Raw genomic sequence first — 14599 nt, forward strand, 5'->3', positions numbered from 1 at the left:
TTTTTGAAGGTACACATGAAGCAATATCCTTGTAGGCTGCCCATTTGTCTTGCCTATAAGAACACCACGTCTTGTAAGCTATCTCCAGAGACATCCACGGACCAGGCCCCACGGCTGTCATTCTAACCTTGCTGCGCATTACAGAAGTTGTGTTGTCGTGCTCTGACAGTTAAATGCTACCCCTGATTTTGTTATCCAATCATTTCTGTTGCTGGAATACAGTTCTGTGCAACATTCCCACATCATTCTGACCTACAGAGGACAGCCCCTGCTGAGCATCTCAAGGATGCTGTTGCCCCCTTAGCAGTATGTTCTTTATCACCTTGGTAAGTCAGTGTCTCTGAGGCCTCCTGAGGAACAGTTACCTGTAGGTGGTTTTTCCAGCTGGAGAGAATAAAGCCATGCCAATTTCATTAGGCTTTTGAAGTTCCCTTTTCCATAATCTGCCCTACCAAGCTCAGTATCTCTACTTCTGTTTCATCCAGCGTGTACCCTGGCTTATAGCAAGCCTCTGCGAGCCACCCAGGAGCATATTAGAATCATCACCTCTGGCCCTTGCCAGGCTAATTAAGTTCTGTGGCACGGGAGAGGGTGACTGCATCAACAATTCTCCTCTTTCCAGTTTCCTATTCCCTTTCTTCATTCAGGACCCACTCCCACACACAATCCCCTGGCACCTGCTGGTATATGTTGGCCCAGTCCTCCAGCTGCACTGGAGTAGAACCCTCTCTTCATCTCGCAGGCCCACTCAGCATACTCCCAGTTAGGTCATGCTGAGGCTACTCTGCATAGCCTTCATTCAGGCAAGAGGGGGGCTGGTAAGGGTCTGTTTCCAAAGCAGGGGCAGGAGTTCTCTTCTGCAGGCCCTGCGGGCTCAGGGGGATCTGGAGTTCAGAGCTCTCCTGTACATCTACCTAGAGTTTCGGGGCTTCACTCCTTCTTTATTGGTGCCCTAACTTTGGCATAGGAGGCCACCCTGAGCTAGAATTCAGGCTTCTCTGAAATTCCGCCCTTCTGAAAATCAGGGCCAGGCCTTCCTTACTGTCTACTTTCCAGCTGCAGGGATGGGGGTGATTTTGGTTTAGGTGATTAATAGCTTTAAGCCTGTCTTTTACTCTTGTCAACATATTAGTGGCACTTACCAACAGCCTTCAAAACCCCACACTTGTTTCAGTTACTATCTCTCCTTCTGTAAATGTCAGATAATTGTTCCAGCGAATATGCCTCTCCCCCTATAGCCCATCCAGTTTCTTACAGGTGAAAGTTTTGGCAATGGCACAGTTGTAACACCTCAGGCACTGTCAACATTCCACTTGTCACCATCTGACTAGACAGTGATCTAACATCAGAACCCCATCCTCAAGTCCTGCTTGCTAGGACCAATACCTTAAGTTGGGTTCCTTGGGAGCAGAGCCCGAGATAAAGTCTCTTGAGTAAGTGATTTATTATGAGAATTTTCTCAGAAGAAGAGGGGTGAGCGAAGCAGGATAGCATGGTAGGAAAAGCCAAGCATGGATTGGTACCAGCTGGAGACTAGCTCCAGCCTGATCTCGTGGGAAGTGAAGGGATACGGATCACTACAGGTTGGTTCCACCTTGGGGCTGGAAGCCGGCCCCCACGCCCAAGAGGTGTAACCTCCAGGTGAAGTTGGCATTGGCAGAGGGTGGTACTTTGGGGAAGAGTGTCATCAGCAGCCAACCCTCACAGCAGCTGGGACATGAAAGTTCTGCCCCAAAAGGAGATTTTCCAGGGTGTCAACAGCCTCCACTACACCAGTGAACTCCTCTCATTTGCTTCCTCAATAGAAAACACTTCCTTGAATTTCTTCTCGAACTCTGCCTCCAGTCTAAGTCCCATTAGGCCAAAGTCATTGTACTGAAAAATAAATCATAAAGACAAAGATAACAATACTCATTATCAGTGTTATTAGACACCTTGCAATCAAAAACGTTTAGGACCTTGTTTTAAACACCTAAGTTACATTAACCAGGTGAAGCTTAAAAATTCAAGCAGCCAAGAACAACTTGTTTCCTATGTGCATGATTATTTCTGATTAAATAGACAGAAGTGAGAAATCACTGCCATACTTGGGACTCTGACGTATGTGGTTTGGGTTGTTTATTTCAGTGAGACTTAGGAAAGCCATCTATGTCCTTTGAAACCATCAAAGAGCACAGTCTAAGTACAATGAGCCATCCTGCTTCCCTGAAACTTCTAGTCCTCTCTGGTAACCCCTGTAAACTACACGCTCCATTCACATGCAAGAAGTCTAGAATTGGGGTTTCTAAGAGGTTGAGTTGATCTGGGGAGAGATAAGAAGGGTGATATAACTTTAAGATGCCATTCTCTCCTCCTTGGATTTGGAGCAGGTGGGACTCCACTGCTCTCTATGGGCAGCTGTCACCTTTGAGGAGGGGAATGAGCTCTCAGGGGCCTGGGGTTCTGGTTGCAGAAATACCTTCTGACTCACTACTACTCTGCCGTGGTGAGCTTAAGTCCTGAAATGGAAAAGTCACTCATGTCCAGAGCGCTTTCTTGTGCAGGCTTGTCATAGGGTGAGGGAAATGTAAAATTTTCCAGGCACCAGAAAATGAGGGCAGAGTGAGTCAGTGGAAAGAAAATGAAATGGAGGCAGAGAGAGCGCCTCTTACCTTGTAAGATGCCCTGTGGTTCCGAAAGATGAGGCGCATGTCCTGCACAAACTCCTCTACTCTAGGGTAGCCTTGTTTATTTAGCTTCTTCTTGATTTTGTCCAACCACATGGGTTCCTTTAGGTTTTGAGACACCTCTTTAATCTGGTGGGGGAAAAAATATCAATGGGAGAGTTATTGGCATTGTTCAATGTCTGTCTCCAGTGGATTTCCTGTACTCCAGCAGAGATGCAAGACAAAGAAAATGGCGGCTCATGCTCTCCCTCTCATGGGATTCAGATCACAGGTCCCCCCTGTGTGAAAGTCACTGAACGTCACAGTGGCCTGTAATCATAGTTGGTTGCTGTTACTTACATAATAATAGTATGGAATCTTCGAAAAAAAGGAGCTCTCTGAATGGCAATAGACCTTCAAGAGGAGGAACTCACATTTCTGCAAAAGAAGGCGGCTGTGAATTCACAGCAGTGTGGAGACATTGAGCCCATTCACATGCCCAGGCAAAGGCATGACTTAACACTGTCTTCTGGAACTTTCCCCAAACACGTTTGGCTTTCAGAAACAGACATGTAATAGGTGAGTTATATATTCTGCAATCCAGTTCTGGTATGATTTCAGCATGATCAAGACATGGCTTGGAAGAGAAGGCTCCCTCAGGCGCCCTTCCCCTCCCTCTAGACCTGTTGGACTTCTCGGTGTCAGGGAGAAGGAGAAGCCTTGGGCTTTGCACCCAGCTCACCAACTGCTCCTCTGGCTGCATCTGCCTCTCCAGGACCTCAGATTCCCCGTGACATTGCTGCCTTTCCAAAAACTCCATCCTGCAGAAGGTGCAACTCCATGGGTTCCTGAGAGGTCAGGCAAAAGTAAGCAAGGGCAAGGCCCCTGGAAACAGCCGCTGTGCCTACGGCTGCCATTGTCTTCCTTTTAGACATGGTTGATGGACACAGCTGGGAGATGAAGGGAATCCCTCTCAGAGCCTCCAGGACCCCCGCGTGGAGCCTGAGCCCATGAGGATGGCAAAAGGGTGCCCATGACCCTTCTCCCATTGAGGGTGGCAATAGGGGGCTCTGTGCATGGAGGGTGGGGTTAGGGTGAGTGGTGGGCCCTCCTTTCCCTATCTGAGCTGCTGGGAGCCCTGCCTGCTTCGTCTGAGTGTCAAAACTGAGCCTTAAGCCCTGGGGCCCAGGCTTCTATCAGCCTGTGGAGCCCATGGTAAAATGCACAAACCAGGCCATCTTTTCTGCCTTTCTGAAAAAGTGCAGAACACAAACAGCTGGTGTTCCCACCTCTATGAACAGGGCTCAGGGGTAGAAAATCTTCCCAAAGGGACAGTAACACTAGGTAGGCAAGGGACACAGCCACCAGCCTCAGCATCCCAGAGGGCAGCAAAGAACAGTATTCCCTCCTGCTGCCAGAGTCTTTAAACAGCTGGATCATGCTGCTGGATGCCATACCTACAGCCCTGCTCCTTCTCTCTGCAGGGGGATTTCCTCCTATGACAGGAGGAGGGGTTCCTAATCCAAGTGAGGGGACTTCATCTCACAAACCTCTCAGTTTCCACTGGTGGGATGTGACAGTCCTCATGAAAAGATCTTGAACAGGTGTCACAACAGAACAGCTTTCCTCCATCCCGGCACATCTCACACACATCAGAGTTTCCCGGCTAGAAGGAGAATCAATGTCGGCATCCCTAGTGAAACCCCGGCAGGCCACCACTATGGGAATCTAGAACTCACTGCCTTTGTGTGAACCTGCATGAACATATCTATGCTTCTCCCTGAGGTGTGAAGGAGGAGTAGCATGGAGTGTAGACTTCAGAAGAAATCATGGTCTGCAGTGATGCCCAGGATGAGGGGCCTGTGTATCAGACCAGAAAAAATTCTCCCTATAAAACCAGAGATTCTAACACAGGAAGACTAGTAGCAAAACAAGATGATTTTATAGGAATTGGAATAATATTGTTACCTTGCTGATAAAACAAGTTCCTGAAATAAAGTATTAAATGCATTTGCCTATACTGCAATGAAGAAATAGAATCATGGAAGGGCAAAATATTGAGAATGTAATAAGATGGAGTAAGCTCCTTAGTGTGGAAAGTGAAAAAAAAGATGAAAAGACACTCATTAACCATTATTGGGTCTTGTTTTTGGCTCATATTGGGTAAACAGGGTTCTAGCTATTTCTTTTGTTTTTTAAAATGACCCTATATGAAGAAGTGCTAGTCCCAATAAATGTCTAACCAAAAACTCCCATTCTGTGTCCCAGGGAATCCTCAAAGACACCTCCATCTGGGGTTGAGCCTGCTCTGGCATGGAGACATGGGGCCATTTTACTTCTCATCAGTGCAGACACTCATAGATTACAATCATCAACCCCGAGGAAGCAATGACCCTCTTTCCAGAAGAACAAGGAAATAACAAACACAACAATCTTAAGAATCTCCCACATATATACTTTTTAACAGATACAGCTCTTTGTTTCTTAGTCCAGCTGCACATTAAAATCATCTGGGCATTAAAATACTAATGTCCTGGTCCCAACGCCAGAGATACTGGGTGGGCATAGCCATTGATAGTCTTTAATTATAAAACAGGTGATTTTGTGTATCAGAATCATTTGGGACTTTCAAACAATCCTAATGCCCAAGACGTAGCCCAGACTTATTAAGTCAGAATTTCCTACAGAGTGGAATCCAGGTAATATTATTTTTCAAAGGTCCTCGGGTGACTCAGTATGCAGCCCAAGGTGAGATTTAGCCTGAGCAAAGTCTGGTTATTGGGCATAGGGATATCATAAGTCAATGTTGAGTTGTCTCACAATATCTACCCCTGGAAAGATTATGAACAGGGATGAGGGTCTCCATCCATCCCAAACAAGCCACCCAAACGCTGGACTCGAGAGCTGTTTAGATGATTGAAGACCCCCTCTGTTGGCCTAGGGTCAAAATCAGTGTGGATAAGATCTAAATCTTGTTAGGGGATTGCTTTGGAGGTAAAGTACATACAGAACTATTTGACTATCCCTCCTCTGTTGGATGGCCTGTGTCAGTATTACGACTTATGGAAACCCTCTGTGAGTGCTGCCCCCGGAGTCGTGCAAAGGTGACTCTGCCTCAAATGTCTATTTCATTGCAATGAAAGGAATCAAAGCATGATTTAGCATAGAGAGTGTAGTCACCCACAATCCTGATAGACATTATAGCTGGCAGCCCTGTGGGACCACACTGTGATTGGTTGCATGGTGATGGTTTCAGTCCTAACCAGTTCAGCACCCTGGATACATGGTGCTTGAGACTGGATACATGGTCTTCATAAAGGGCCCACCTGCCTTGCATGCATTTCTCTGCAGGACTCACAACAAAGGTCTACCCCCTGGACTCACCAGCTTGGCCCAGTCTGTTCCTTCTGGCTGATCTCAGCTCTGCTGCACCTTGGAGTGGCTGTTTGGGATTTTCCATCTCCTTCACTATTGCCTTCTTTAAAATGCTGCTATTTTTTCAAATTTGCTCCTTACCCCTAATCTGCAGGTCAGCTCTGGCTCTTTCCACTTCAGCCCAGGTTCTAGAGGCCCCAGGGGACTAGAGCTCTGTCCTCTGAGCTCCCATACTCACTTTCAAAGGGAAATGAGGAAACAGGAAGGTTTTACTAAACAAACAGGAAAAGATGTTTTCATGCAGAGACACCAAGTCCAGAATCATCTCCCTGGTGTGGATGATACACCTTTTGTTCTCTGCTCATCACACAGCGACATGCCCCAACTGAGTGTGAGCACGCTTTAGTCAAATGCAGCAATGGCACAGATAGTGCACGGAGGGACAAGGCCCGGATTATTCTGGGGTTAGAGGCATAGTACTTACATAAGGGTTAACTAAGGTATTGTTGTGAGACTTTGGTATTATCTGTTGAAAAGAAAGAAAGATTGAATGACAATATTGAATGTGAGGATTGCATCCATCCCTTATTTAACAGCCATTTGTTGAGGAATTAAGCCACAGTCTACCCATTATTTCATACCTGGTTTTATGGACCTAGATATCTACTTGGAGAATAAAAAGTACCAAAATACCACTGTTGGGCCCAATGCAAGTTCAATTTCCTGGATTTCCTACCCAAGGTAAGCCTTTGTGAAGTCATGCAGGGAGTCTGGTCCTGGTTCCCACAGATGGAGTTGGAGAGACTCCACTGGTTCTCCTAATTTGAGGATCTCTCAGGCATTTTTCTCTACCTTAGAAAGTATCATCCCACTGGGAGGCGGTGTAATGAGAGAATCAGGCCAATAACTCATCACTAACAGCCCCCAGTGACCACAGGACCTAGAGTCCTGGAATCCATGGGAACGTCCCAGAGAATCCCATTGCCTTTCATAGTCCTCCTAGAGCACAGCCCTAAAGACAAAATGTGCCCAAGGTCCCCAGTGCTGCAGCTTTTCTTCCAGAAGTTCACCCTCCTCTCTCCTCCTAAAAAGATGTCAGCTGGGTGACTTTTCAGAGGTAATTGACTATCACTCACTACACTTACAATTCTTTTGCATATTCAGTAGAATGACCTGGCTTTCTTCCCTCTGGAATGCTTTTATCTCCACCCAGGACAGAGTAGTCATAGACAAATGATCCATGGGACAGTGACCTGAGAAGTGGCCATGTCATTGCCCCTTTCTCTGTGTAACCTAAAATTTCCATCCCCCTCCCCCTTGGTTAATCTTCCATGTTAGAATTTGAGGTTGAAACAATCCTCAAGGTCAGGAATATTATTTCAATCATCTCTAATGGCCATTGGGCATTTAGTATGGGTTTGATGATTATATGTTGAATGACTAAATAAACTGAATATTGCTTAACTTAAGAAAAGAGATTCCTATCTCTTAAGAGATTGCTATCTCTTAAGAAATATTAGAATATGATATACTGGAGAAATATATTATTTTACAACACAGCAGCTGTCACCAAAGGGTATTAGTGACCCTTGTCAAGAGCCAATAAGTTATCACATGGTTTCAAGAGTAATACTTAAGTTTCCAGAAGCCAAGGGGCTCTATCAGCAAAAGTGGTTCTGAGACTCACAGAGGACTCATGGGAGTAATATTGGATCCTGAGATTTGCCACTTTGGGGAGTTCATGGGGAGACAAAATATACAGGCTTGTTGCTAAATAGTGCTGCACCCATGCATAAGGGTAGAACCTGTTGATAAGAAGTTGCAAGCTCACAGGGGTAATCTAATTGAGTAACTATTTTATGTTATTTTTTAAATTTTATTTTTATTTTACTTTTTAAGTAAGCTCTATGACCAACATGGGGCTTGAACTCACAATCCTGAGATCAAGAGTTGCATGCTCTACCAACTGAGCCAGCCAGACACCCCTAAGTCTTCACACCTGGGGAATGATATAGATGCTGGTCTTTAAAATACCAAAGAGATCAAATAATAGTTTCCCTTTAGGAAATCCAGGGGATTAAATATCCCAAGGACCGAAAGTTCAAACAATCCAGAACATCAGATAATCACGTTCCCAGTGGAAGATGAAGACCCATTGCCCAGCTATGCTTGACCTACCTCAGAAGTCTGTGAAAGTCCCAGATGGCCACTCCTACCTGAAGTATGTAAGAATAACATGTCTCGGGGCGCCTGGGTGGCGCAGTCGGTTAAGCGTCCGACTTCAGCCAGGTCACGATCTCGCGGTCCGGGAGTTCGAGCCCCGCGTCAGGCTCTGGGCTGATGGCTCAGAGCCTGGAGCCTGTTTCAGATTCTGTGTCTCCCTCTCTCTCTGCCCCTCCCCCGTTCATGCTCTGTCTCTCTCTGTCCCAAAAATAAATAAACGTTGAAAAAAAAAAAAAAGAATAACATGTCTCACCTCCCGCTCCTCACTAAGCTCTTATTCATACCCAATCTTGAAAAACCTTGTCTTGAATCTACACTGCACTTAACCTGTTTATTTGTTGTCTACATAGATTTCTTCCACTGAGAGAGAAGTCATTTTCTCAGATAGAAAGGAGATCTGTAGCTGAAAGGGTAGCATCAAAGTAAAAAATTTTCCAGATTGGTCCCTCCCATATGATACATCAATCTCCCAAAAACTTCCTTCCCAACAGCACTGTCTTCAAAAACGGCAAATAATTTCTCCTGAAAAGAATTGCATATGTATGTGTGTAAATTTAAATGGAAGGTGAAAGGGTATGAAATGGGTCAGAAAAGAAATATGCCTTTTGTTACCTGTCACGTGGAATAATACAGTTTCATATATGTCCCAGAGTAGACTGTCTACCAGAGAGGGGTCGTCTGAATCACCATGAACAAACTTGCTCCATCAGATTTCATTTAAGTTAGACAATAGTAACAATGATTTTTTTAGAATATGGGTTTGAGGGGCACCTGGGTGGTCTAGTCTGTTGAATGTCTGACTCTGGATTTCTACTTAAGTCATGATACCAGGGTCGTGGGATCAAGCCCCACATCAGGCTCCACACTGAGCGTGGAGACTGCTTGAGATTCTCTCCCTCTCTCCTTCTGCCTCTCTCCCCATCTCATGTTGTCTCTCTCTCTCTCTCTGTCTCTCTGTCTCTCTAAAAATAAAATAAATAAATAAAAGAGGTGCCTGGTGGCTCAGGCAGTTTAAGCGACCAACTCTTGATTTCAGCTCAGGTCATGATCTCATGGTTCATGGGATTGAGCCCCGCATTGGGCTTCACGCTGACAGCACAGAGCCTGCTTGGGATTCTTTCTCTCCCTCTCTCTCTGCCCCTCCTCTCTCTCTTTCTGTCTGTCCAAGTAAGTAAATAAACATTAAAAAAGCAGCAACTCTGAAGTCACATGCTCAAAAAGAAGGGTGGGGAGATGGAGGAAACCTAAGTATAATAAGTCAACTGAGAACAGTATATAATTGTGCATAATAACAGCAGTTATGTGATGAGAACTTATAAAAAGTGACATAATAATCACCTTTCTTTTCCTGAAATATTTTCTTAGAGGATTATGTAGAAATCCTTTCTGAAAGATAAAAAGATCCAAGTATGTGGTTACATGTGATTCTGCTTTGTGAGTCTGGCATTTTCAGCCTCTTCCCATATATTTCTACTTGACTGTCCCACTGTCAACTCAAAGCCAGGGTGGCTAAATGACAAACCGTCTCCCTCTCTTCACCTGTACTTCTTCTAGAATTCTATCAATGGTAGAATTTCAAGCAATGGAAATATCATCTTTAGAACTTTTTTTTCTCATGTGCTTTTTCCCCCCAAATTTTAAGAGGTTTTCCTTCACAATCTCTTTGACACCTCCCATTTCCTTTCCATTCCTGCCAATGCCACCCATGCTGAGTCCATTGACCAGAGCAATTCAATCAACACACACTTATCCCATGCGTACTGGATATCAGATACTCTGGACAATCTTGGGAACACAAAGATGGGCAAACCCTAGAGGTGTCTAGAGAGAAAAAGGAAATACATGGAAAGATAATTATGAAACAGTGTAATAATGGTCTTGGTAGTGGGCTCATGGATCCCAGAGAGGGGATGGAAATCACTTCAAGGCACCATTGTTGTCTAAAATACTGCTAAATATGTCATCTCACATCTCAGAAGAATTCACTGATTTTTCATTGTCTATATTATGAATTTAAACTCCTTAGGCTGATATTAAATCCCTCCATAAACAACTCTAATTGATGCATCATGCCTGTCATACACAACCTGTCTACCCCAACCCACAGAGCCACTTTAGTTGTAGTTCTTGTTTTCATGCCATTCTTTCTCTGGAGTAGCCTCTTTCCATTTGTATGACTGTACACTGTCTTATTTCAGTGTATTACATGAAGTTGTCTTCATGCACCTGAGTCACAGTAACCTCTCCCTCCTCTAAGCTCCAGCCCCTATCCAGGCAAAGCCCCCTTTCTGGCATTTGATGTGGCATTTTACAGAGGTTATGAATGTGGGGCATCTCTTCCTGGGCAAGTGGATAAACTCAGGGGCATCAGGTTTTATCTATAACTCAACAAAAACATGGTGAGCAAATAATGACCATACAACATGGAAAGTCCATCTGCTCCAGTCCCTGGAATACCTCCATCAGCCATCGTAGAGGCCTCCTACCACAGCGCACACTCAGCTTCCAGTTCTTTGATCTTGCGTAGCCTCCTCTGATTTCAAACTCCCTGGGGGTGAACCATTTTCCATCCTCACTCTGTATAGATCTCACCAAGGATCCTCCTGTAAGACCAGGGTAAGTTGATTCTGAGCCCTCTATGTCTTCAGAACTCCGATGATGGGATCCTACCACAATGCATCTGGAGCCACCCAATTTGGGCTCCAGATGTGTAGCAGGAGAGTGTAACCTTCCTTTTCAGCCTTCAGACTCCCAAAATCTAGCCTGTAAGTCCCCTCAAAGGAGATTTCCTGCGTTGGGGCAATATTTTTTAGACCTCGTGCAACAAGGTGATGATTTCCATCAAAATCAATCTTTTATAAGTATTTCAAAATCATCTACAAAGGAAAAACAAGTGAACCTGAAGGGTGAGAGGATCTCAATTTGCTGGGGAAAGAGAACAGACCAGAGTCTCCAATAGCTCTTGGGGGCAATGTGGAAGCAGAACCTCAAGTTGAGACTGAGCTCAGAATGGTACCACCCAATATCTGTAGCCTTTGTTACATTTTTTATCCAATGTAATGGCATTATTGAGCAGATATTTTCCCATCCCCCAAATCATAGATAGCTGATAATAAAAATAATTAGGGAGGCACCTAGGTGGCTCAGTTGGTTGAGCATCTGACTCTTGATCTTTGCTTAGGTCATGATCTCATAATTCATGGGTTTGAGCCCCACATTGGGCTCTGCACTGATGGTGTGGAGCCTGCTTGGATTTCTGTCTCTTGTTCTCTTTGCCCCTCCCCTGCTTGTGCTCTCTCTCTAAATACATAAATACATAAATACATAAATAAATAAAGTTAAAAAAATAATTGTGAAGTGTTACCCAGTGGAAAATTAAGCTATGCATAAAAGATAATCATATGCTAAACAGTCATTTCTCAGTCATTAGAAAAACACACATCAAAATCACAATGAGATACCACTCCACACCCACTGGGATGGTCGTAATAATAAAAAAGTCAGACACTAACAAGTGGTGACAAGGAAGTAGAAAAATTGGTGCCCTCATACATCACTGGTGGGAATATAAAATAGTGCAGTCACTGTGGAAGACATTTTGGTGCTTTCTCAATAAATTAAATATAGATTTACCCTATGAACTAGTGGTTGTACTCCTGGTCTAGAACCAAAAGAACTGAAAACACTTGTTGACACAAAACTTTATACATGAATATTCAAAACAGCATTGGTCATAATAGCTAAAGAGTGGAAACAACCCAAAGTGATGAATGAATGATGTGTATGGTGTATTCACACCATGAAATGTATTATTTGGCAAAAAAAAAAGAATACTTGCTATTACACAGATGAACCTTGAAAACATCATGCTAAAGTGAAAGAGCTCAGCCAGAAAAGGGCACATATTAAATAATTCTGTTTATATGAAATACCCAGAATAGGCCAATTTATTAAGCAGAAAATAGATCAGTGGCCGCTTAGGGCTTGACAGTGGGATGAACTGGGAACGTGTACTGACTGCAAATAGATATGACATTTGCTTTAGTCGGGGACAGACACAAATGTTCTGAGATTGGGTTGTGGTGATGGCTGAACAATCCTGGGAAAATGCAAACAAAGTTCAACACTGAATTGTATACTCTGGGTGGGAAACTGTACTATATGGGATTGTATCTCAGTCAAGCTATTTAAGTATTTTACATCAATTACATAAATTAATTCCTCAGAGCTACACTGTGAGGTAGGTTTTGAATTATTATCCCCCATTTTAGATGAGAAACATTTCATCTAAAGCTCAGAAAGGTCCCACTCTCTACTCAGATAAATCAGGCCCTCCTGGTATAGGTGTGGCTGGGGTTCAGGCTTCCAATTCTAAATTCTGTGCTCTTTTCACCACATCAACACCTCGCCCTGGTGGTGATCATCCAGAAGGGAGAGAGGATATGAAGGTCGAGGTTGAGGGCTTCTTCCTTTTAATTCTGATTTACTTCTTTTTGGTTCTTTGGGCACCCCCATGGACACTTCGATGTGGGAGTGAGCACTTAATATGTATGATTTCTGAAGGTGTAAACAGCATCTTAGGGATCCCTTCCTCTTTCCCTTGAGCCAAACTTCAGCCTCAATACCTCGACCTGTGCAATTGACATGGGTAATTCACATACTGCAAATCAAAGTAGACCTGGAACCCACCTTGTTTCAGTTTCTTCTTATATAACATCCCCTTCACCTCACCACAGGTCACAGGAAGTATTTGAGAGCGAAAATCCACCATACAATCTGTGTGACTTCTTGACCCTGAAAGAGAAGATTTCTTCATTCTACTTCATTGTGCAAATCAATCTTGTTGATTTTGTTCCTATAAAGATATAGAGGTGCTTGGAGAAATCTATTCCACAAATGTCTAGAGTCAAAGTCTTTCTTCTATGTGACATTTTTGATACATAACGACAAAATGTCTACCTTTATCTTACCCCTCAAATGCCACACAAAACAGAATGCTTTTTCAGAGAAATCAGGCTTCAGGAAAACTGCCTTATTCTCAATCATTTCCACCTTGTTGGTTCTTCTATGACATTGAAACACACAACAGCTGCCATGTTCTGAAGGGAGCTGTCCAGCCACACTATTTTACTGCAGTTAGGTAACCGGAGACAAAGCAGACTGCACTAATGTCTTCTTGATTGAGATCTGACTGACTGAGCAGAGAGAGGGTAATGAATGACAAGTTAACCTAATGGAGATGACGTCTGCCTTCTAGTCTTGTTCTCTGCTTTGCTTCATTTCTCTCTCACATCAGCTTTCTCCATAGCTAAAAGAGGAGCTCAGGAAACTCTAGAATAATCTGCACGCTGCATGAGGAAAGGCAGCTGGAGACCTGACACCACAAAATCAGGAGTGAAAAGTCTTCAAATGAACTAACTCAAGGAGGATGTGTAGCTGATGCTGTCCTTCCAGCCAATGTTTTAGAGCCAAGATGGGAGGTGGCGGCCTGTCCACGGTCCAGTTTTGAGCCAGGTAGACTATCAGAACTGCAAGGAACTGAGAGGGTTGGCCTAATTCACTCTCTTGCTTTACAGATGAAGAAACTGAGGCGAAAGAAGTCAAGTGACAGGCCCAAGCCCACACAGTCAAAAGTAGAGAAAGACACAGACTACTACTGACCGCTACTCTTGGCTGGTGTGCAACCTGTGACTCTTGATGTAGCAAGAGAAGGATCAGCTAAATAGTTTGTGGGTTGTATGGCAACAGACAATTTCCAGCTTGGAAGTTGTCAGTTCAGTGGGGACAGCATTCCTGTAGTGGCCCCTGGACCTGCAAGTCCTGGTCACCAAGTTACTTGTTTATGGGATTATCCTCTTTCTCTCTCTGACATAGTTTGAAAATGACTCAAATGGTATACATCTCTCAACAGCTACTAAAGCTGCAAAGTAGTTAGGGAAGTGGGTTTATTGCTAAAATCACAGAGCACAGGAAAATAGCTGTTTAGTTACTGAAGTTATTCCCCTTTTCTTCTTTACCTTTTGGCCGGACTCTTTTCCGTGAGGCTCTGTCACCATGAGTTGAGTAAACAGGAGGTCTGCCTCTCTTTTTCCCTGAGAAAATAGAAAAATATAATCACTGAATGTATTAGTGCTTTCCAAAATTTCCATTTAAATATAACTTCCCCAAAGTCAGTCTAATGGATAAAGAAAAATACACAATCCCTAGTTTTAAGATACCAAGAATTAGATAGGTCATCTTATGTTCATCTTGTATTTTATTTGTCATATCTCACATTAGTAAAACAAACAAGTGAAATCAGCATTTCATTTATATCTCAAGCAACTATGTGTTAAGTACTTAATAGATGCCAATTG

At 43.8% G+C, this 14599-nt stretch overlaps 1 protein-coding gene across 11 annotated transcripts in view; it reads right to left on the reverse strand.

The window, feature by feature from the left end:
* Positions 1-1425: 1425 nt before the first annotated feature.
* The window catches only part of LOC125173881 (nuclear body protein SP140-like protein), a 66172-nt gene continuing 52998 nt past the window's right edge, over positions 1426-14599 (reverse strand). For 6 of the 11 annotated variants that reach the window (XR_007155171.1, XR_007155175.1, XR_007155172.1 and 3 more), the window contains 9 exons: positions 14261-14335; positions 12933-13037; positions 10701-10846; positions 9582-9629; positions 6505-6546; positions 4196-4311; positions 3080-3493; positions 2652-2795; positions 1426-1875 (listed from right to left, as the gene is read on the reverse strand). Coding sequence is in view for 4 of the 11 variants with exons in the window: in XM_047873529.1 (XP_047729485.1) it covers positions 1768-1875; positions 2652-2795; positions 3006-3083; positions 3388-3493; positions 4196-4311; positions 6505-6546; positions 9582-9629; positions 10701-10846; positions 12933-13037; positions 14261-14335 (968 nt within the window). In the remaining 7 variants the exon portion in view is untranslated. Of the gene's footprint in view, positions 1876-2651; positions 2796-3005; positions 3494-4195; positions 4312-6504; positions 6547-9581; positions 9630-10700; positions 10847-12932; positions 13038-14260; positions 14336-14599 lie in introns of those variants that run through there. The other 5 variants (XM_047873529.1, XM_047873530.1, XR_007155176.1 and 2 more) reach the window with 5 other exon arrangements.

The sequence above is a fragment of the Prionailurus viverrinus genome, chromosome C1, assembly GCF_022837055.1.
Source record: "Prionailurus viverrinus isolate Anna chromosome C1, UM_Priviv_1.0, whole genome shotgun sequence".
Lineage (NCBI taxonomy): Eukaryota > Metazoa > Chordata > Mammalia > Carnivora > Felidae > Prionailurus > Prionailurus viverrinus.